Source organism: Vipera berus (assembly GCF_964194415.1).
Source record: "Vipera berus genome assembly, chromosome: 5".
Lineage (NCBI taxonomy): Eukaryota > Metazoa > Chordata > Lepidosauria > Squamata > Viperidae > Vipera > Vipera berus.
Window position 1 is genome coordinate 25318296 of NC_138207.1, and position 24092 is coordinate 25342387.

General features: G+C 37.4%; 1 protein-coding gene across 1 annotated transcript in view; it reads left to right on the forward strand.

Annotated features, from left to right (window-relative positions):
* GPR149 (G protein-coupled receptor 149) overlaps window positions 1-23289 on the forward strand; it is a gene marked incomplete at both ends in the record, with an annotated part of 45686 nt that extends 22397 nt beyond the window's left edge. The window contains one exon of the mRNA XM_081328751.1: window positions 22717-23289. Within this exon, the coding sequence (XP_081184877.1) occupies window positions 22717-23289 (573 nt within the window). The remainder of the gene's footprint in view (window positions 1-22716) is intronic.
* Between the last annotated feature and the right edge of the window lie 803 nt (window positions 23290-24092).

Consider the following 24092-nt stretch of genomic DNA (forward strand, 5'->3'; position numbering starts at 1 on the left):
TTCAAAACCAGGTCATCAGTAGCTTTTTGAGGTGCATTGTAACCTTGAACATTAATTGACCAGTTGAGGACTACCTATAATCATATGCAGCAGAAAATTTAGGCTATGCTGATTTGTATGCAGAGTAGTTCATTTTTACGTGCTGAAAATATGTATCTACTGAAATCAAACAGAAAGATTGTGTCTCTTCCTTCCTTTCTTCCTTCCTTCCATCCTCCCTCCCTCCCCTTCCTCTGTCACTCACTCCCTTTCTGAAATAAATTATTGCGGAGGATGTTCATGTTTCCTTAGTAGGGCATGGAATAACACCCATGGGTTCCTTTTGGTACTTAATATCAGCCCAACTGATATTTTCACAAGCAAAATAATATATGGAACAATACCAGAATAGGCAACTAACAGAAGCCAAAGCACTAGCATCCAGTAACTTATTTTCTTTTACGATAAGGCCTTGAGATTCCATAAGATCCTGACAGTCCTTCTTAAAAAATGAAAAGGGCTGTCTACAGGTCAAAGTTTTATTGAGAAATCTGCTATCCTGCATCTCTATGAGTTTTCTGTGTGTGCATGCTTGCCTGCTGTTAAATAGCAGTTTTGTTGCATGTTAGAAGCATAAATATGTGATTTTGCAATTGGGGCTCAGGCTTCTCTTTCTACTTAGGCAAGTTACTTCTTACCAACCTCACTAATTTGCCTTCTAGAAAATGAATTTCGGAAACAAGTTCTGGTCAATAAGTCCTATCTATGTTCTTAGTTAACTCAAAAGAACATGGGCTATATCCTTTTCGGCACTAACTCCAAAAGCTTTAGGCTCTTGCTGAATTCTTTCATTGAAAAGGCCCACTTTTTCAGCATAATGCAAAATAGGATGAGAATGTTTCGTTATCTCTTTTTTATGGTTGAAGTTCGGTGACAGGTATATAAATACATATATAGATTTATATGAGTGGAGGCAAAGGGAGCACATGGATTTTCCCATGATAATATTTTTGAAACATGTTTGCTTCAAGTTGTTTATTAATAAGGGATGGCAGAGAATAGATGCCTTACCAGGGCTCAGCTGTTCAATTGACTCTTGCCGTTTAAGGGAGTCTCACATCCTAGACCAGGGGTGTCAAACTCAATTTCATTGAGGGGCACATCAGCATTGCGGTTGCCCTCAGGAGGCCGGGTGGGTATGGCCAGGGTGGGCGTGGCTAGAGTGCATATGGCCTACTGGGTGGGCGTGGCCAGCTCTACATCGTTCGCATCAAGGGTGCCTATGGGGGCCTGGGCAGCAGTGGGACAGATCTGAGGGTCTCTGGCAGAAGGAGGGTCTCTGGGCCAGGGCCAAGGCAGTGGGGGCCATTCCCTCACTGTTTCCAGGATGGCTTCCTGGGCCACATGAAACCACTTTGCGGGCCGGGTCCGGCCCCCGGGCCTTGTGTTTGACATGTCTGTCTTAGACCTAGCACTCTGCATAGGGCATTGTGCATTCCCTTCTCAGCACTGAACTAAAGAAATCACTACTAAAGAACTCAGCACTTTACTAAAGAAATGGGCTGTGTAACCAGCCTTTTCCTCTACCTTCTCTCAGGGTCATCTTGAACTTGCAAAATTGATGCTCTCATGATTGTTCACTAGCATTTTTCTCTAATGGGAAAACTCATTCAGCACATATACATTAGGCGAAATGAATTTAATTGGGCCTTGTAGTCTATTCCTTCAGAAAAGCTTTATTATGTTATAGCGAATTCTTCGTTTAGGAAGAGCTTTGGCAACAACAAGGCTTGATCAAAAGGAGCCTTTGCTGAAATTTAGCTATTCATTAGCATGGAGGGAATGGGGCTGACTTTGGTCTCTAGGGGGATCTTTGAGTGTGTCACACTCATTTTCATAAATTAATCTTCAGCAGACTTCTACCTGAAGCTACATCACTCAGATTAGTAAGAATGTCAAGTTCTGTGTGCAGGACTCTTTGTTTTATGTGAGGGCATAAAAACAGCACTGAGATATTGAAGCACTGGTTGAAGCCCCACATATTATCAATCAGGAAAACAAATAATTCAATATATTGCACATAATTCAATATATTTCATCACATGGATTCAAAAAGCAAAGTTGCAGATCCATCACATTTCATTCACAGTTCTGGTAGTAAGGAAAAAAATGAATCTTTTCATTTGCTTATTTATTTATTGCAATTACTTATAAGTGATTGCTTGCTTTCCTATGTTGTAACAACAGCAACAACAACTATTATTATTATTATTATTATTATTATTATTATTATTATTATTATTATTATTATTATTATTATTATTATTATTATTATTATTATTATTATGCTGCCCAACGGCCAGTGATTATACTCTCTCCCAATAAGTCATCAAACAATTATTAAAGATAACAAATAATTTAAATTCTTAAAACTTTAGCCAGCATTTTAAAAATTCATCAAAGATAAACAGCCCTGAAGTGTTTTCTTTACTTAAAAATAATAGTAATAACTCTACATTTCACTATATATAGTAGTCATATTTCAACAGCAAGTTTATTTTATTCATATTGTTTCCATATCTTTAATATATGTCATTCATACTGTTTTGGATGTTCATATAAAAATAATAAGATAAATAATCAAGGATATGCTTTTCTTAATGAACTCTTCCCCTAATGTTTGTCATTTTATATGTAAAGGTGATTGACTGCAGCTCAGTTCTTTCTGCCAAATATGTTTCACTCTCCAGGAAAGGGAGTGGGTGAAACTAACACTCTAAGGAGCAATTCTGGGCATTTTGAGGAAACGTCAAAGAGAAGCAGAGTTATTGAGGAAGTTGCATCTAGGGAGCATCAGATTTAGGAAAGATTAGTCCAGAAAGCTGTTTTTGAGGAACAGGACTAGCTATATCTATGCAAAAGCATTGGCTCTTTGAAACTTGTTCATATCTTATGCTCCCAGATCAACCATAGTAGTAAAAAAGGAGGTCCTCATGTCAGATAGTTATATATGTCCATTGATATACAGTAACAGAATAGCCATCATAGCCACAACAGTGAGAAATCCTTTTATTATTATTATTCTGACAATGTCTTCTTACCAAGATACAGATTTGCCTATCAGTAAATTCTGGAGGCTTAATGATACTCTCTGTTTCAGTTTTCAAAGCCTTAATTACTTCATGGTAGGAATCAATAATTAGTTCCACTTCTAGAAAGTGTGGATTCATTTAATGGAATAAATTAAAAAGAGAGCAGGCCTTGTGTGGGACATAACTATAACCAGATGAAAATCACAAAACTGATTATTTCCAAAATGAACATTCAATCAGATTAAGTGAGGATTTCTGATAAAAAGAAAGCAATCCTCTCCAGATTAAAAATACCTACATATACAATATAGGCCTGTTCTCCAGGATTTAAATTCTAGAGTTTTTTTTCCTACCTTCTCACTCAACAGATACTTGAGTTATTGCTATGATGTCCTGGAAGGTATATTGTTTAAGTTGATATAATAGATTTCTCTAACTCTGACCACAATTATTTTTTTTTCCTTAAAGAATGGTGGCCTAGAACAACTGGTTACAGAGTAACCAGATGAGATATAATTCTTATTTCTAAGTGCTTGATAAGGGACGCGGTGGCTCAGTGGGTTAGGACGCTGAGCTTGTCGATCTGAAGGTCGGCAGTTTGGCGGGTCGAATCCCGAGTGCCGCGTAACAGAGTGAGCGCCTGTTACTTGTCCCAGCTTTTGCCAACCTAGCAGTTCGAAAGCATGTAAAAATGCAAGTAGAAAAATAGGGACCACTCCGGTGGGAAGGTAACAGCGTTCCGTGCGCCTTTGGCGTCTAGTCATGCCGGCCACATGACCACGGAGACGTCCTCGGACAAGCGCTGGCTCTTCGGCTTTGAAACGGAGATGAGCACCGGCCCCTAGAGTCGGAAACGACTAGCACGCACGTGCGGGGGAACCTTTACCTTTACCTAAGTGCTTGATATGAGTGTTGTTGAACTGACTGAAAAGGGGTACCAGGGGACTATGAAACTGAATGCCTGTTTGAGAGGAAATTCAGTGTGAAGTCAAACACAGATAGAATTCACTTTTATTTATTTTTTACTTCTTTATTAAATTTCTACAACCCTGTCTCACCTAAATGACTCTGGGTGCTTTGCAACAACAAGAATTCACTTCTAAATGAAAGAATATTGGATACTGTAAGGTTTTTAAAGAACGTCTCCTTGTTTACATTTCTTCCCTAACTAATGAGCAGTAGTCACAAAACAAAACAGAGATCCTTTGCTTTATCACAAATGACACAATAAGAAGGTTATGTTAAGATAGGATTCTCCAATCTTTCTTAAGGCAGGCTGTGGAGAAATGGCTACAATGGGACAGGAAAACTTACGTTTTTACAAAAATTGGAACTATGGCATGTATGTTCTGTTATAACATTCCCATATACTAGAAGGCAAAGTGGGTAAAGACAGCTCCTGGTCATTGGCACAAAATGTTATTTTTGCCTTTTCCCCCCACCCCACCCCACAAGACATGTACACACATTTCCAAACCATTCCCCAGGTTGCACTCACCAACTGATTTTATACAAATACTAATGAGAACTATGTACGTTCCCACAGGTATTTTTGGAGATGAGGTGGACACTGTAACCTGCAATGCTTTATAACCGAGTTCCTTTTTTCTATAAAATTTGGGGCACAGAACCTTCTCGACAATATATAACGTATCTTTCTCCCATGCTTTAGGGTATTAGATAACCCACAGATACCTTGTATTAGGATCTTCAGGATTAAGACATAGTTTGGGAATGGTAATGAAACTTTTCTACATACTCTTGATCAGAAATGTTGTATTAATCTCAGAACTATTGTTAAATTTTATATATTTTATATATGTCTATTCAGAAGCAGGTCTCAATTTAATAAGATTTATTTCTGTATTCCTATAGTATTCCTATAGCTTTGGACCCACTTCTCCTCCAAGTCAATTACAGCAGATATTTAGTTCTTGCTCTCCAAAGTTCAGTTGTAACAAGACAAATTGATGCTCAAGGCAAGCGGACTTGCAATGCCTTTTTTTTCTTTTTGAAAAAAAATATTAACAAAACACTTATCATTGTCACCCATTTCAATTGCTGCAGTTATGTGGCTTTGAAAGCTAAAAGCAATGGCCCCTTGTCTCTCATAGTTTCAACAGACAATACACAAATATTCTAAAAGCAAAAAACAACAACAACCAACTATTAGTAGGAAACAATAACAGAAAAGGAATATAAGCCCCAGACTATCAAGACAATATTTCAGGAAACAAAGTTGTTGACATTTTGAATGTCATTACAATATATTAAATGAAGTGACTCTGAGTGGATTGAGCGTTGTATTTCAAGGTTAGAAAAAATACCTGAAATGGTGAAAAAGTACATAAGCCACATTTTCCATCTTCTCTCAGACAATGATTTTAAATTTAAAGTATCTACGCCAATATATTCAGACCAAAACTACTAGTATGCATAAAATTATATTATTCATAGATACGAGAGAGAGAGAGAGAGAGAGAGAGAAAATAGACAGATAGATGAATACATACATAATTACATACAATTTCCATATATATTCTAATTTTCCATATGATTATATAGAATTGTATTAGATCAGACATGTCAAACACAAGGCCCGGGGGCCAGATCCGGCCCGCGAAGAGGTTTCATGTGGCCCGCGAAGCCATCTTGGAAACAGTGAGGGAACGGCCCCCACTGCCTTGGCCCTGGCCCAGAGACCCTCCTTCTGCCAGAGACCCTCAGATCTGTCCCACTCCTGCCCAGGCCCCCATAGGCACCTTTGATGCGAACGATGTAGAGCTGGCCATGCCCACCCAGTAGGCCATACGCACTCTAGCCACGTCCACCCAGTAGGCCATGCCCACCCTGGCCATACCCACCTGGCCCCCTGAGGGCAACCGCAATGCTGATGCGGCCCTCAATGAAATTGAGTTTGACACCCCTGTATTAGATAAAAGGCAAGGCATTTAGAATATTTCAATCTATTACTAACATGCAAAGGATTGTATTTTAAAATGCTACCTCTCTTATGTATGTCAAATTCATATGGACCATTCTGAAAATGGACTGCCAAAACAGTTGATACAATCAGAGTGTTCAATTTTTCTCAGAGACAATCTATCCCATTTTTTTCTATAGATGTCTCATAAAATAGTTGCGTGAAAGGCTATCATAGAAAGAAAAGCACTTCTGTTTGAAATTCTGTTCCATCTAAATAGATATTTTCCAGAGAGCAGAAAATGCACGTTCCGTTCTTATTATTAGACACTGGGGAAATGCCAAACGTCTGAGAAAATACATTAAAACTTAGTATTACTTTTCGTTCACAACATCATTTTTCACATTAAAATGGCAAATATATTTAGACCCTATTTAAGTCTTTTATACTTGGATTGTTTAACTAAACATACCGCAAATATGTATGAATTTACAAATTTGTTGAGGACCTATACATTCTATTGAGTTTTTACTTTTCTTTTGAGTGAATGGAATATTCCACTATCTAAAATAGTAGATTATGTTGCCAGATGGATTGGCCACAAATATATTTTTGTATGATTTAGACTCAATCTAAGTCTCTTTGGAAGAAAAAGATACCAATTTATTCAATTTGCATTTGGATACAAAATCACCTGTTTTATTTTTCAGATAATATCAAAACTCAAATCAGAATATTATAACTCTCCAAAGGCTGCAATGTTGCGTACTATTTTTTAAAAAACAAACAAAACCCATAGATGTGTTAGAGCAAAATCTACTAAAAATGTATATGCAGGAAAATAATAGAGAAAAATATATTACATTAGAGAAAGATATTTAAAAATGGGAAAACTGCCAACAAAAATGCATTTACTGAAGAACTCTGCTCCCAACCCATACTAATTTTTAATATTGCCTTTAAAAGAAGAAAATCTCTCATTTGAATTGAACTTGCCCTTCAAATGAGCAAAAGCAAGCAAAGAAAGAAAAATCTTGACTCATTAGCAAAAACGAAGTAAGGATAAATAAAAATGTCTGATTCTCCAGCTCTTATTCTCTTGCCTTATTAGGACTTTGAAGCATTTATACAGGGCTTGAAAGCTCTGCCCATTTTTTTCTTCACCTACAAGCTCATCAGCCAACAAATGACATTCTTGTTATTCAAATAAAACTCATTCAGGTACTCACAAAGTTGATGGAAACAAAGTGAACTGAATGTTGTATCTTCTTAGGAAAACATGTAGAGTGAGATTCTACACTGACACACACACAATCACATAGGTAGATAGATAGATGATTGATAGATAGATAGATAGATAGATAGATAGATAGATAGATAGATAGATAGATAGATAGATAGATAGATAGATAGATAGATAGAGATAGATAGATGATATACATACATACATACATGCATACATACATACATGTAGTCCTCAATTTATGACAACTGAGTCCAAAATTTCTGTTGTTAAATGAGACTGTGAGTTTTACCCCATTTTATGACCTTTCTTGTCACAATTGGTAAGTGAATCACTGCGGTTGATAAGTTAGTAACCAGGTTGCTAAGTGAATCTGGCTTTCCCACTGACTTTGCTTGTCAAAAGGTTGCAAAAAACCATCACATGACTTGGGACACACAATGGTCATAAGTATGAACCAGTTGCCAAGCATCTGAATTTTAATCACCATGGGGATGCTACAAGGGTCATAAGTATGAAAAGTGATCATAAGTCATTTTTTTCAGTACTGTTTTAACTTTGAACAGTCACTAAATGAACTGTTGTAAGCCGAGGACTATCTGTACATGCACACAACACACACACACATACAATACAGTCTTCTTTAAACTTTCAACAAATGTAAGAAAATATCATTTTTATTGTATCTTAATATGCAATATTACATTTTCAGTCATTTCAGCTTATATTTGCATGGTAAGAAGTGACTCTCTTAACAGATTTCCCTGTTAGCTGGACCTTAAACCAGAATGTTCAAGTAATATAGTTAAAACTACATAGAAATTAAAATTCCATCAATTTCAACTTCTCCTAGAATAATTATCATATTTCAGCCTGAATTTTGTACATTACGTTCTTAAAATGGAGTTTATTATTTCCCAGGATAGTTTCCTTAAGGTAAAGGTAAAGGTTCCCCCGCACGTGCGTGCTAGTCGTTTCCAACTCTAGGGGCCGGTGCTCATCTCCGTTTCAAAGCCGAAGAGCCAGCGCTTGTCCAAGGACGTCTCCGTGGTCATGTGGCCGGCATGACTAGACGCCAAAGGCGCACGGAACGCTGTTACCTTCCCACCGTAGTGGTCCCTATTTTTCTACTTGCATTTTTACATGCTTTTGAACTGCTAGGTTGGCAGAAGCTGGGACGAGTAACAGGCGCTCACTCTGCTACGCGGCACTCGGGATTCGACCCGCCAAACTGCCGACCTTCCAATCGACAAGCTCAGCGTCTTAACCCACTGAGCCACCACGTATTATCAGTGCTGTTTTAAAAACTGAATACTCTGTATGTTAGAAGCAATTTTAAGGCCAATATAGCACACTAAGTATAAGCTAATAATTCTGTAGGGGGGAAAAAATCATTCCCAAAGAGACAAACCATGCAAATGTCATAGGAAGTAAATTTAGTTTTCTTGGCATGTTGTTTGGCATCTGATTTCCATTTTAACATGAATGTGCCTTGAGATATAAATATAAACAGATTGCTACTGTTTTGCTTGATCACTACTGCCATACGATTTGGGGTAGCCTTCCAATTCTGAATAAGCTCCATACTGTATATATATTGGGCTCTTTAGAGAAGTCAGTAATTAAGCTGGATGCATGTCTGAAATACTAACCCTTTAATACGAGGAGGACAAAAAAAGGGGAAATGCATGCTTTTCTTTATCTAAAAATACATTTATAGTTTTTGTTCTTTTGCAATTATGGAAAAGTCAAAAGTACATATTTATTATATTACCTAGCAAATTATTTTGACTTTTTTCCCTGTGCTTTTATTCATAAATGGAGAATCATCTCTAATATATATGAATTCGCATTCTCTGTCTTAGATTCTTATCTGGCCAGAAATACAGAGAAAGGGAAACTGTTGTTCTTGCTTCCACAATTTTCTACATGTCTTTAATCTGGTAATAAAGAATTAAGCTTGTGTAGCTGGCCTTTCCTGCCTGAAGCAATTGAAGGACAGACTCTCTATGAGAAGCACTCTTAGGATGGTTGCTTTAAAGTAGGGGCTTGAAGCCTCAATGTGCTTGTTTTCTTTTTCTTTTTTTAACAATGACAGTATTTATCTTGTCAAGAATTATTTGCTTGTCAGTTAGGATAATTAATTTTCTTATATGAATTTATGAAGGCCGCTCACCTTGAAAAAAGAAACCTACAGCCAAAGTTGTCAGGCTCCAAGAAATGGCTTCTACTTAGATACATTTAAGCAGAACACACTCACATTTACTTGTAGCTGTCCTTTCCTTGTCCAGTTGTGCTATCTTCCATAGCATATCTTTTGATGACCCTTCTCCTATATTTAAAAGTGATAGGCAGCGGCAACGGTAATATGATTTTCTACTGATTGTTGGTCAGATTGGGACTCCCCTGTTATGTAATAAAATGTCCTATAATGGTTTAGATATTGTGGGGGATTTAAATAAGTATTCTTACATTGCAATGTTGAAAATGAAATGTCCACATTAGATAATTATAGTGGATGTTGCAGCTGCCCAGTAAGATCAGGTGCCAAAAATACCAATACATTCTTGGCCTATGTTAAAAGGATAGTGTTGATATCATAGGGGATAATATTTCCATTGTGCTCTGCATTGGTTAGACTAGAGTTGGACAATTACATCCTATCCTGGACAAAGTGTTTTAAGAGACCTGAATTAGTTGGAGTTCAGAAAAGAGATCAGGATGTTAAAGGGTCTGGAAACTAAGTCCAGAATGGTTAAAGAAACTGGACATGCTTAATGTGCAAAAATATTATTTAAAGTGGAATATCTAAAAGACTCCTCTAAGAGAGAGAGGATTTGTTCTCTTTTGAAACTGCAACTAAAGCAACGCTTTAGGAGAACTTCCCCACAGATAGAAGCAGTCTATCTAGAACAGTTGGGTACTCACTCTTACTTCAGGTTTTCAAATAGAAGCTGTCAGAAAAGGTTTAATGGATTCCTGCACAGAGCAGGAGGTTGGACTATATAATCCATAATATTTCTTCCAATTCATCCATTCTATGATTCTGGCTTGCAAAGCAAAGAACTAATTGGAAGTGATAATGGAAACTGATCAGGATGGCTAAGTATTGCCTGTTAAACCAGACTAGCATGCCTTTGAAAAACCAGTGAGGGTTCATGATTAAAAAAAACTATTTGTATTGTCATCTGTCAGATTTCTCACAGGGTAGCAGACTAAAAAAGAATTTCATTATCCAACAGAGCTCAACTTTTATCTCTTTGCAGTGATAAAATCAAATGCTTTCTTATGCTGCCTTCTTTTCAGAAACTTCTTTAAAATATTAGGTGTAAATCAGCTCTTATTCCAACTGGACATTCAAAATTCAAAATAGGCATGATTTGTTCTGAATCTGTCACTAAAGATACAGTGCCAATGCAATTTGATGATAATTGGGGGAAAACATTTATAGGCTACAATAATGAAATTACAATTTTGGAAGTCATTGATTAAAATAGCAGTATGATACAGGACATTAGCCCCACCAGGTTTTAATTGCATACCTCCAAGGGCTTTATTCCATTTTTTGTTCAGAGATTCCTTTTAGGATAGAATGATAGAGTTGAGGAAATGGCAGCACAAGAAGCCTCCAAATTATTTGAAATCTAGAAAAGAGTCTGTAAGGAAATGAACTGAATTAGTGGAATACCTTACTACAACTACAACTTAAAAATCCAAATTAATCTTCAGTACATACCTACATGCATGTACCTATCAAGCTATTCCCTTTCAAGACAAGCAACACAATTAAAGCAGAAATGGAGCAAGAAATATGATGTGTGCCTGCTATTTTAATCAATAGTTTCCAAAACTGAAATTTTAACCATTACAGCCTGTAAATGTTTCCCCCCTGAAATCAGCTCCAATCAAATTGTGTTGCCATTGTAGCTCCAATGACAGATTTAAAGCAAGTCATACTTTTTTTGAATGTTATTATGTATAGTGCTCAGAGTCACTGTAGAAATCAAATAAATAACAGATTAATTAAAGACATGACATAGGAAAAAGAAATGAGAACACAGCTAATTCTAATTTGGTATACAGTACAGTAATCTAATCTCACTAATGTCTTGGGCCCATTTACTCAAGACAGAGATGTACAAGTGAAAGACAACAGAGGAATTAGAGAGGCAATTAAACATGGGATGTGGAAGTGAGAAAAATGAAGACAAATGAATGAGGAACTCAGACTGGAGAGACATACTAAGATAAACACAAATAACATCTGAATAATAAATAGACTTGGAGGAATGTATGATCGCACCTAAGAAGACAGCAGCAAGCAAAACCCCACCAAATAACTGTTCAATTATTCCATTTCCCTCTCCCTCTCTCCCCATTTCCCAGCAGAATAAGCTGCACAGCAAGCAAATCTTAACAAGAGAAGTGAGAAAATATAAGCAGAAACAAAATTTTAAAAAATGTTCAGCCCTCAAATAGTTCTGCAAGGCAGTCTAATAAAGTAAAATTCACTGGCCAGTAACTTGTGTTAGGCATATGGTGTTAGCCTACAATGTTGGGTTGAAAATATATTAACCATAATGCTATGTCTTTAAGTTGTTAATTGGCCAATGGGTGTGTAAGTGTTCTCATGGCCATAAGAGGAAGCTAGGAAAGTAGCTTCTCTCTCTCTCTGAATTCACTGATCTCTACTATTACTGTTTTTGCTCTGCTGTTGGTTTACTACTGTTGTAAACCTGAACTGTGTATTGACCTCTGGACCGGTAAGAAGACTTTGTAGTTTGGATTACTCCTTGGACTGTTGCTATTGTGTATGACTTGGACTGTTTATTTTTGACTGTGCATTTTTGTTTTTACACCACCTCAAAGTAAAATACTTTTTGCTTTTAGAACTCAGTGTATTTCTGTGTGTGACTTTTACTGCTCTCAGTGCCCTTCCTTGTCTGTGCAACTCTTTGGTAGCACAAGGAGACCTCCGCAAATAAATTCCATAACACTGGTTATGGGCCCAGGCCTGTACTGAGAGTAAGTACACACAGTATTCCTAGCTGAGTTTGTGTTAGCTATTTGGTGTAAAATGGCACAAGAACTGTTGTCAGGCATCTCCTGGATAACCCGGTTGGATGGGACAAACTATGTTTCCTGGTCCACAAAATGCTGCTTGCTTTTGCGCAAGGAAGGACTATGGGCTGTTGTAAATAACCCACCAGATACTACTGCTTGGGATCCAGATGATGAAGAGGATGCAAAGAAGTTAGACGACTTTAAAAGAAGCAATGAGAAAGCTCTTTGCATTATTGGACTAACACTGAATGACCAGCAGCTTGTCCATATTCGTGGTGAGGAGTCTGCTGCAAGGTGTTGGGATGTTTTGCGAAGGCTTTATGTTCGTGACAGTGTGGGTGCACATATACACCTTACACGTAAGCTGTTTAGGGCTCGTCTGCAGAAGAATGGAGATATGCTGACCCATTTAAATTACATGAAGGCAACTTTTCAAGAGCTTCATGAAAAGGAGCTGATTTTTTCAGAGTTGCATCAGGTCTACATTATTCTGTCATCTTTGGATGAGAGTTATGATGGATATGTTTCTTCTTTGGAAGTCCTGACCAGAGAGGAACTGACATTGACTAACATTACTGGGAGACTGCTGGAAGAGTCCAGAAGGAGGCGTGACAGAGACCAGCTGAGAGAGACACAGCCACGAGAGAAGCAGCAATTCACCACTGCTTACAACGTCAAGAAATGTTATTCTTGTGGGGCTAGAGGGCATATAGCCAAATTCTGTAGAAAGGGTAAAAAACAGAATGTGAATAGCAGTGGGAAGGCTAAGAAGGGCATTGGTTTGGCTATTTCTGGTGAATCAACATCCAGAAATAATGAATTGTGGGTTGTTGATAGTGGGGCTTCACAATGCATTACTAAAGTGAAAGAGAGGTTTATTAATATGAAAAACAGCAACCAATATGTTTCACTGGCCAACGGTTGGAGGATGAAGGCCTCTGGTGAAGGTAATTCCTATTGTCCATGCATTGATGAACAGTTACCTATGTTATATATACCTAAACTAAGATTCAACCTGTTATCTGTAAGGGAATTGGTTAAGGTTGGGTTTGTGGTAACATTCAGAGGGGAGCAATGCACTATTGAGAGGAATGGAACCTGTGTAACTGCAAATTTGAAAAATGGTTTATTCATTCTCACAAGTAACCAGGTTAGTACAGTTAAAGCTAACTCAATATGTGAGAACAAGAAGCCACATGATGGATGTATACATTTATTGCATAGGCGGTTAGGGCATGTAAACTTTAACTCACTACGTAAAACAGTTGAGTTAGTAGAAGGAATTAAACTGAAGCCATGTAGTAAGTATTTGAATTGCAATGCCTGTAATCAGGAAAAGAGTAAGGCAACTCCTGCAAACAGGTTAAACAGCTTCAAAACAACTGTACCTTTGGAAGTTGTGTTTGCTGATTTAATTGGACCCATGAAACCAAGTTTAGGAGGGTCATGTTATGTTTTAAGTATATTGGACCACTACTCTAGATATGGTTTTTGTTATCTGCTTAAGTCAAAGGCAGATACTTTCCAACAATTTGCAAACTGGCTGAAGTTCGTGGAGAGAAAAACAAAGAGAAAGGTTCAGTGCATAATTACTGATAATGGTACTGAATTTACAAACAAGCGTTTTGTTGATATGCTACAATCAGCTGGCATTGAGCATAAACGTTCAGCCCCTTATAGGCCTCAACATAATGCATTTGTTGAGAGACGTGGGCAAACGTTACAAGCCATGATTAGAACCATGTTAAGAGATTCTGGCTTAACAGATAGACTGTGGGGGGAGGCAGCAAAATGTGCAAACCATGTTCTGAATATAGTTGTTAATACTTCTACTGGTAAAATACCATATACTATATGGCATGGTAGAAGACCAAACCTTGATTACCTGCACACGTTTGGCACCCCAGCTTGGGTCCACATTCCTGCACAACTCAGGAGTAAAGGCCAACATAGGGCTAGGCAATTATACTTCGTAGGTTACGAAGCTAATCACAGATCCTATCGTTTCTGGGAACGAGGCACAACTAATGTATATAACAGTGCTAGTGCAAAATTCCTTGAGCACGTTGGTTGGGATAGGTTAGAGCAAGTAACTGTTAATACTGATCCTCTAGTGTTTGAGGACTCCTCTGATAACGTAACTAGTAATGATAATGCATCTCCTGTAAATATAAAAGATGAAGAGGAGATAGGGGAGATAATAGATGAATCAGAGGAAGGAAAGGAGTCAGAAACTCAAAACCCTGTAATTCCTTGGCGTTCAACGCGCATCAGACATCCACCTGATCGCTATGAAGCCAGTGTAATATGTCAAGTTAGTTCAGTACCTTCTAACTATGATGAGATCAGGATGTATCCTGAAAAGGAACAGGCATCATGGAAAGCTGCAATGAACAGGGAGTTGAAGTCTTTGCGGGATCTTAAGGTTTATCAGAAAGCAAAACTGCCACCTGGTGAGCAAGCTATAGGTTGTAAATGGATATATAAAATAAAGAAGGGTGTAGATGGAACTATAACCCATAAGGCACGTTTGGTTGCACAAGGTTTTGCCCAAACTACTGAGGATTATGACGAAGTGTTTGCACCCAGTCTAAGGGCAACTACTTTAAGAGCAGCTTTAGTATGGGCGGCTAAAAACCAATATATGGTTAATCATGTAGATGTTGAAACTGCATATTTACATGCTCCATTGCAACATACTATTTATTTAAGAATACCACCAGGATTGACCAGTGATAGAGACCATGATTGTTGGGAATTAAAGAAAAGCCTCTATGGATTGAAACAATCAGGCTATGAGTGTAATACATGTTTAGTTAATGAGTTAAGTGCAATAGGTTTTGTAGCCAGTAATGCTGATCCTTGTTTGTTTAGAAGGGAACACAACGGAGCATTATCTTTTCTTTTATTATTCACAGATGATATTGCAATAATAACAAAAACTGAGTTAGAAGCACAAACTATCATTTCAAGATTGCAAAATAAATTCACAATTAGAAATCTTGGGAAAATAAGCCACTATTTGGGGTTAGATATTGTGAAAACAAATAGGGGTTTTAAGATGTCACAAGCCAGTAAAATATCTCAGTTATTAAAGAGATACAACATGGAAATGTGTAAACCAGCAAAAACTCCGATGGCTATGGATTTTAAGGACACTAATGTTGAGAGTCCTGTATTTGATAAGACTATGTACCAATCTTTGATAGGAAGTCTTATGTATCTGAGTAATTGGACTAGACCTGATATTTCTTACTGTGTAAATCAATTAGCTAGGTACAACAATAATCCAACTGTTAGACACTGGCAATCAGCTAAACGAGTATTAAGGTATTTGAAGCAGACTATTCACTACTCGTTATATTTAGAGCCAAATCGTGAGTTAATCCTTACTGCATATGCAGATGCGAGTTTTGCCTCTGATTCAAACAGTCGTAAATCTACCTCAGGGTTGGCTGTAATGTTGGGTGATTCTTTAATTGGATGGAAGTCTATTAGACAAAAACACATAAGCTTATCTACAATGGAGGCTGAATTTTCATGTCTATCAGTGTTATGTACAGAACTGCTAGTGTACAAACAATTATTGTTAGATATGGGTTTAAATGTAAATGATCCATTTATTGTATATGAGGACAATCAAGCTGCGATAAAGATGGCTAATAATGCTGCAGTAAGAACAAGATCTAAACATACTGATCTTCGTTATTTAAATGTCAGACAATGTGTCAAAGATAAATTAATACAGTTAGAGTATTGTCCATCTGATGTAAATATTGCAGACCATTTTACGAAGGTACAAAGTGCTGTGAAACACAATGCTAATTGTGAAAGAATGTGCATAAGATTGTAAGAGTTATATATTATTCTACCCAAAGGGGAGAATGTTAGGCATATGGTGTTAGCCTACAATGTTGGGTTGAAAATATATTAACCATAATGCTATGTCTTTAAGTTGTTAATTGGCCAATGGGTGTGTAAGTGTTCTCATGGCCATAAGAGGAAGCTAGGAAAGTAGCTTCTCTCTCTCTCTGAATTCACTGATCTCTACTATTACTGTTTTTGCTCTGCTGTTGGTTTACTACTGTTGTAAACCTGAACTGTGTATTGACCTCTGGACCGGTAAGAAGACTTTGTAGTTTGGATTACTCCTTGGACTGTTGCTATTGTGTATGACTTGGACTGTTTATTTTTGACTGTGCATTTTTGTTTTTACACCACCTCAAAGTAAAATACTTTTTGCTTTTAGAACTCAGTGTATTTCTGTGTGTGACTTTTACTGCTCTCAGTGCCCTTCCTTGTCTGTGCAACTCTTTGGTAGCACAAGGAGACCTCCGCAAATAAATTCCATAACAACTTGTATGACTGAGAGTCTGCACAATGATCAACTGCTTTTCTCAGTGTTCCCCACATAAGAAATTGGACTTGCATATACCTGCTACAATACCAAAAGAAGCAGACAAGTCATCAACATTTTAAACAAAGTGCTTTGAAAACTTCCAGTTGGATCCACAGTCTCAGAGCTAGTCTTCGTTTTGAGAGGGGTAACTTGAGCAAAGTGTTATCAGATCAAATTAGCTTTGCACTGTCTTATGAAAAAATAAATTAAATGTTCATCTTCCATTTATTTTTCTTGTGGAATAATGTCTTTCTCCTGCAATTAATTTCCATGTATGATAATATGTCTTTCTAAACTGTATCCTCTCCTTTAGGTCAGGGGCTGTAAGTGTTGCCATAAAATTGTAGTTTTTTAATGTGATTGTAGTATCCTGCTCTACCAAACTTTCTTGACAAATTCCTCCACATTCGTCTTGATTGTGTGGCATTCCTAGTCTTTTTTCTATCTGGGAATCAACTAAGATATATGAGGGATATCTCCTTGGTGCTGCAATATCACTATTTTACTCTTTAGTAACTGAAGAAGCTTCTTGAATGAGAAGCGAAACATTATCAAGGGGAAAAAAGAAACCAAGAAAGTCCAACAGCCTTTTGAAAAGCACTTTTGGACATAAAGAATTGTGCATTACTGAGAAGGTCAATCAAATGTACTCCCTTCGTCAAAAAAGTTACTTGAATATATAAAATAGAAATTATGTACAAATATGTTCTTTCATCAATGATTTAAGAAAAATAAACCAGATATTTCTCTCACGGGTAATTAATGGTTAAAGGCTTTCCCCTCTTTGTCTGATGCATTTTTCTGGATCATGGCCCGGTCTCTTTCAGGAGTCTTCACATTCACCTTGAAATAATATCCTGGAAACAAAACAAAGCTTCAGTAGTATAGCACTGCCTTGTCACATTTAGGATTATCAACTATCTTCACTCTTTATTAAACCAATCAATCTATAATAGCCACTGCTGTCTAGGTCAATCTCAGTTGTCTGATAAGATAAGGTAAGGTAAGGTAAGATGATAAGGTAAGGCAAGGCAAGGCAAGGCAAGACAAGACAAGATTGTCATGGTTCCAACAGATGAAACTCTTCAAAGAACTTCAAGGCATTGTTTACCTTAAAGTATCTTTATTCAAATTGCATAGCACTGGCACGCACATGGCCGAAGCCAAAATCTGAATTCCCCTCCCCTGAACACATAGTATCAAAGCACAATTCCCTCCTCTAATTGATAGTCATAACTCACATTCTCCAATTAGTTTGAAATGCAGACTTTCTCTCCAGTTCTCCAACCCACCATTTCTTATCATCTTATTTCAAACAGCCTTGAATCATGCACTACTTTGATATTATTGTGTCTAACTAATTCCCATACACATTCTTCCTCCTCCCCCCAAGTATCATCTACTTCTAACTCTAAGAGTAACACACAAGTTAAAGAAAAAGTTTGCATCTCCATATGTTTTCAAAGCAAGAACATTTGATGTTAGCAGCGTTGATATCAATAAGATAAGGTAAGGTAAGGTAAGGTAAGGTAAAGTAAGGTAAGGTAGGGTAGGGTAGGGTAGGGTGAGATGAGGTGAGGTGAGGTGAGATGAGATGAGATGAGATGAGATGAGATGAGATGAGATGAGATGAGATGAGATGAGATGAGATGAGATAAGATAAGATAAGATAAGATAAGATAAGATAAGATAAGATAAGATAAGATAAGATAAGATAAGATAAGATAACCTTGTTGTCACTTTTTTACTGTGGGCACATTGGCACACATTAAAAATAAAATTTAGTTGCTTGCTCTCCATACAATACAAAGCCTTTCTTTTGGTTTCTGAACAGAGAAACCAGATTTGTTCCTCTAATACTTTACTATATTAGCTACTAGCTATCCCCTTGGATTGTCTCCCCTTGGTTCTCTCCATCCTTTCCTGATAAGAAAAAGGAATTTAACTCCACAGTAATTATTTGATATAATTTCAATTCATTTAAATATCAAGTACATTCCATCAAATTTTACCTTTGTTTTTGTCCCAAATATTTGTCCTGCTGTGGCTACAGTAGCTACTTTATGGACTAATACCTGGTGCACCTCACTCCAAAGCAATCTGTCCCCATCTCCATAATGTTGCACTCAGGATATTTATAGCTTGCCAGTCACCACAGAGATCTAGGCAGCTCTCAGGAAAAAAGAATACTTTTTTATATAAAATAGCTCTGAAGACAGAAGTAATGACCATATATATATTTATCTTTATATAGATAATATTAGGACAGGAGAATATGCTCACATTTGCACACTATGGATAATTACCCTTGTAAAATTACTAGCAAGAGACAGTCAATATTATATCCTTTTGAAACAGTCAAACAAGACAATAGTGATGACCTGGTTTTTTGGGAGAGGCAGGTGAGAACAGACATAGAAACAAAGAGAATTGCTGGAACAAAGTTGTAAATATTCTTCAAGGATTCATTTGGACATTTTCAGTATTTTCATCAGGAACAAATCAATGTAGTTCTTCAGATTTGTAACTTGAAGAAAAATTACTTTGGTGTTTGATAGTGTTTCTCTCACTCAGATGAAAGTTTTCCTTCCAAGTAGTGGCTGAATAGAACTAAACCCAGATTACTGTATGTAGTAGGTTCCTGTGAAAATTAAATTAGATTTCAACTATACAATTCCATCCTTCCTTCTATGTGATTTGCTTCATTGTCCCATTTTCTAACTATGTTACAGGAATGCAAGCTTGTGATTATACATAGATTGCAAGAGTAGAAAGTGCTTGGCTTGTGAATGAATTAATTTATAGTATGCCCAAACAATTCTCCCATCTATCCATTCATCCTTTATTCTTTCCATTCATCTTCTCTCCAAGTCCTTTTTTCCACTTGCTGAGCAGCACTGCATTATATTCTTGTGGAGAAATATGTGGAAAGAAAAATTGAAAGAAGACTATAACTCAACACCAGGGAAAATGAAAGATGTTCTTTAAACTAAATAGTTCCACATAGACATTGTCATTGTTTTCCATGGATGTTTTCATTATAGGATTTTCCATATTTTTTCAGAGTAATAAAAGCAACATCTTCCCTCCCTCCCTCCCTCCCTTCTCCAAGCAGAGAGCAGAAAGGAAGAACAATAAAAGGTCATGGTTAACAACAGAAAGAAAGAACAGATCTCCCAAATATATCTGGTAGTTCTTGCTTAAAAGAATGCATAAATGCAAACACAATTCCATAATTAGAAACTGTCAGTCCACCTGTGTAAACCAGACAGGAAACACAACCCAATGAGCTACTTTACTATTATCCATTGTTTCCTTGTGTAAGTGGAGTTTTGTGTGCAAGCTCAAGTGTGCTCCACTCACATGAGTGAAACTTTGTACGTGTGCACATGCTTGCCCGCCACTCATGTGAGTGAAACTTCATGCACACGCACTTGACTATTTCTTCCACAGCCCAGTTTCAAACAGGCTGCAGCCTGGTAGTAGGCTATGGCCCAGTGGTTCGGAACCTCTGTCCCAGGCAACATCTCTTCCTTATCCCCCAAGGTCAGCCACACATTCCATTACAGAAACTGTACCAAAAAGCCTTTTCAGGGATGATTCTAGATTTCCATTCTGTTCAACAAGATTCACACTTCATTCACTTGAAGTGCTCCTTCTGCTCCTGAATTTTTTTATAGCCTGCAACATTGACTGCTTTCTGCCAGAAATCTAATTAGCAAAACCTAAAGTCAAAATCTTCCTTTGTATCCAGTCTGGTGTTTAAGCATTTCATCTCAGTTGGTGTATGCCCTGAACAGATTTTAGACAGAGGCTCCAAGCTGTAGACATGAATACAAAGGTATATTAGGGGGAAAAAATCAAGTACAAAGGAATCCTTCAATGTTTACAGCTGGTGCTTCTTTAGCATTAAATTACAGCCCATATACTGCAGTTTACATCAATTTGTCTGGGATACAATAGCAAGACTTATATACTGTTTCATAGTGCTTTATAGCAGGGGTCCCCAACCCCTGGTCCGTAGACCAGCACCGGTCTGCAACATGCAGCAAGTGGACCACACAAACAAGCAAAGCTCCATCCTTGGGATCCAGGCAGTATTCAAAACCACACCCCCTCTGGTCCATGGAAAAACCTTTCTCCGTGGCACCGGTCCCGGTGCCCATCTGCTTTACAGCACTCTCTGAATGGTTTCAGAGGTCAGCATATTGCCCACAACAATCTGGGTCCTCATTTTACTGACCTTGGAAGGATGGAAGGCTGAGTCAACTTTGGGCCAGTCAGGATTGAACTCCTGACTGTGGGCAGTCAGCCTGCATTACCACTTTCTAATCACTGTACCACCACAGTTAACATGTCATAACTTCTTCATCATTTGGATTACCAATTTCAGTGGTGAGACTAGATATACTTTTCAGACTTTTACACACATTTTCTCTTGACCTGCTTTTATACCCTGTCTAGAAAGACAAAATAGATCCATGTATTGGAGGTGTAGGTCAATTAAGACTCTCAGTACAAAAAAAAGTACTGGTGATTATTATTTTTTTCTGGAAAAAGCACAATTTGTTGATTCCCTGTAGCACAGAAATCTGTCTATTTTTGTTCTTGTTGTTCATATCTCCTATAAGCTAAGCTTACGCATGTGTATTCAGGAGTAGATTGAGATGTTTTTCTTTCCAGATAAGAGTGTATCAGATTGTCACCTTGATCTCTTATCTCTTCCTGTCTTTAAAAATAATAAAACTTTCTGCACTTTCAACAGCCTGGGTAATGAAAAGAGAAAATGAAACTGAATTCATCTTTCATATATTTTTCTATTGCAAATATATTTTATATATTTTTCTACTGCAGAGATACAGGTAGTCCTCCAATTGCAACCATAATTATTTCAAACCCAAAATTATAGTCATAAGTTATTATGATCATCAGTCAAGGCATCACATGGCCGGATTCAAAATTACATTTTTACAACAGTCATTAAGCAACTGTTAAGCAAACCTGGGACATTAATTTATTTTATTTATTTATTTTAATTCCATTTATATCCCGCCCTTCTCTGAAGACTCAGGGCGGCTTACAAGCTTAGCAGTAGCCTTCATTCTATGTATATGCCTGCTTATTAATTGCCCCATTTATTGCTGGAATACAAAGATAACAGTCAAGAACTGACAAAAAAAATGTTGCAAATCACAGTCAGGTTACTGTGGGATGCTCCAAACAGCCATTAGAGTGAACTGGTTGTCAGGCACCTAAAGTGTGATCATGTGACCACAGGGGTGTGCAGCCTTCATGAGCTGAAAGAGGGTCATAAATAGCTCTGGGAAAGTCTGTCATAATTTCAAGTGGTCATTAAGCAACTGGTTGTACATTGAGGAATATCTGGCTGAATTGGCTATTTGGCCCAGTTTATTTACATGTTGTATTTTTTTGCCTTTAGTTTATAAAATTATATACTCCGATCAAATCAACCAATCAATTTATCAACATAATCAACTGACTGATTAATAATAATTACTTGATACATCCCAAATGAGCAAATGAGATTAAAGGATAGATTTTCTTTGTCCAGGAAGTTAATTATTTCATTATGAAGATCTGGTAACTGCATCATTTTTAGGATAACATATAGCATATAGCTCTGATATTCTCTGGAGATCTTCTGCTCAAGTATTAACCAGGGCTAATTCTGCTTAGCTGCCAAATTCGGACAACATTGGACAGGTGCTAATACCTGCAAGGACAAAATTGTCTTAATGGTTAAAATGTAAAAGGGAATAGTGAGTTTTGTGCAATTATGTGGGAAACAGAAGGAGTCAATACATGGTAGATAAATTCTGTTTCACACATTCAGAATAAGAACTGTGTATAAAGAAGTATGTTTTTTATACCATCAATTACATCTAAGTATTCTCAAACACACAGCAGTGAAAATAATGAGATGTAATTGAATTGTTGACAACTGTTTTTCGCTTGTGGCAGCAACATTAAATAGTAACAATTTTTCTCATTTCAGCGTTCAGGTGGTACCTTAGCTATTCCTCTGTGTGCATTTCAAGGAACTGTGTCTCTCCAAGCTCCCACAGGAAAAACCCTCTCCTTATCTACATATGAGGTAAGCTCAGAAGGACAAAAAATCACTCCCGCATCCAAGAAAATTGAAGTGTATCGCTCCAAGAGTGTGGGCCATGAGCCAAATCCTGAGGATTCTCCAACCACATTTACTGACACCAACGTGAAGATTCACTTAGAGGTGCTTGAAATTTGTGACAATGAAGAAGCCATGGACACCGTTTCCATCATTAGTAATATTAGCCAATCCTCTGCCCAGGTCCGGTCTCCGTCCTTACGTTATTCTCGGAAAGAAAATAGATTTGTCTCATGTGATTTAGGAGAAACAGCATCTTATTCACTCTTCATACCGTCAAGCAATCCCAACAGTGATCTGAACATATCCATTCCTGACACTGTCGAAGCTCACAGGCAGAACAGTAAAAAGCAGCACTTGGAAAAAGAGGGTTATCAAGAAGAAATACAAATGTTAAACACAGCATACAGGAAAAGAGAAGAAGATGGGCTTGGCAACTAAAATGGAGAAAAAAGTGACCTTGAATAATTTGTACCCTCGTTTTTTAAGTTTGCTTGGATCCTGAACCATTTATTCATGGCATTTGAGAAAACAATTGAATAACATTAACACATTCACAACAGAACATTACATACTTTTTCCAAAGGCTGAATATTTTGTTATATTCCTTACAAATAGGGTAATAGGGAAGATCATTGGCTAGGACAGATTTCCCTTTCTGCCTTCTGAAAAATTACTGTTGGATATTTCCTGATGAAGCAACTCAACTCTTAATGCCAGTTTTGCTGCACTAGTTGTGGAGCCAAAAGTGAGGCCTTTGAGGAGTATGCAAGGGAGGCTGCGAATCCTGGATTAAAAATTGGGGTTAAAGGATTGCAGCCTCTCAGACAACAATCTCAGGGGGACCATGAGTTACCTCAGACCCCCAGTCTTTTTTTTAAAGTGATTTCTAGCTTTTACAGGATTTGAGATGGGAGGCAAAATGAATCTGGCCTCAACCTTATGACAACATTGCAATATTTCTGATAAAAGGATAAAGATGGTTTTGACTTCCCACCTAGCCTACACCTCTGGCATTAATGGCATGCTATCCAATTGCTAACCACACCAGTTTCCAAATACAGACCAGTTCCACCAGGTGCAGCACTATTCAGTCTATTCCTTTCACCAGAAAGGAAATTGCTATCATCTTTCAGTGTATTTAGTCAACATAACAATAGCTGTGACTGGCCATTTGTGAACAGTGTTAAGTGTAGAGATTAATGCGAAATAGCCACTTGTTTACAGAAGGAACTTCTTGGTCA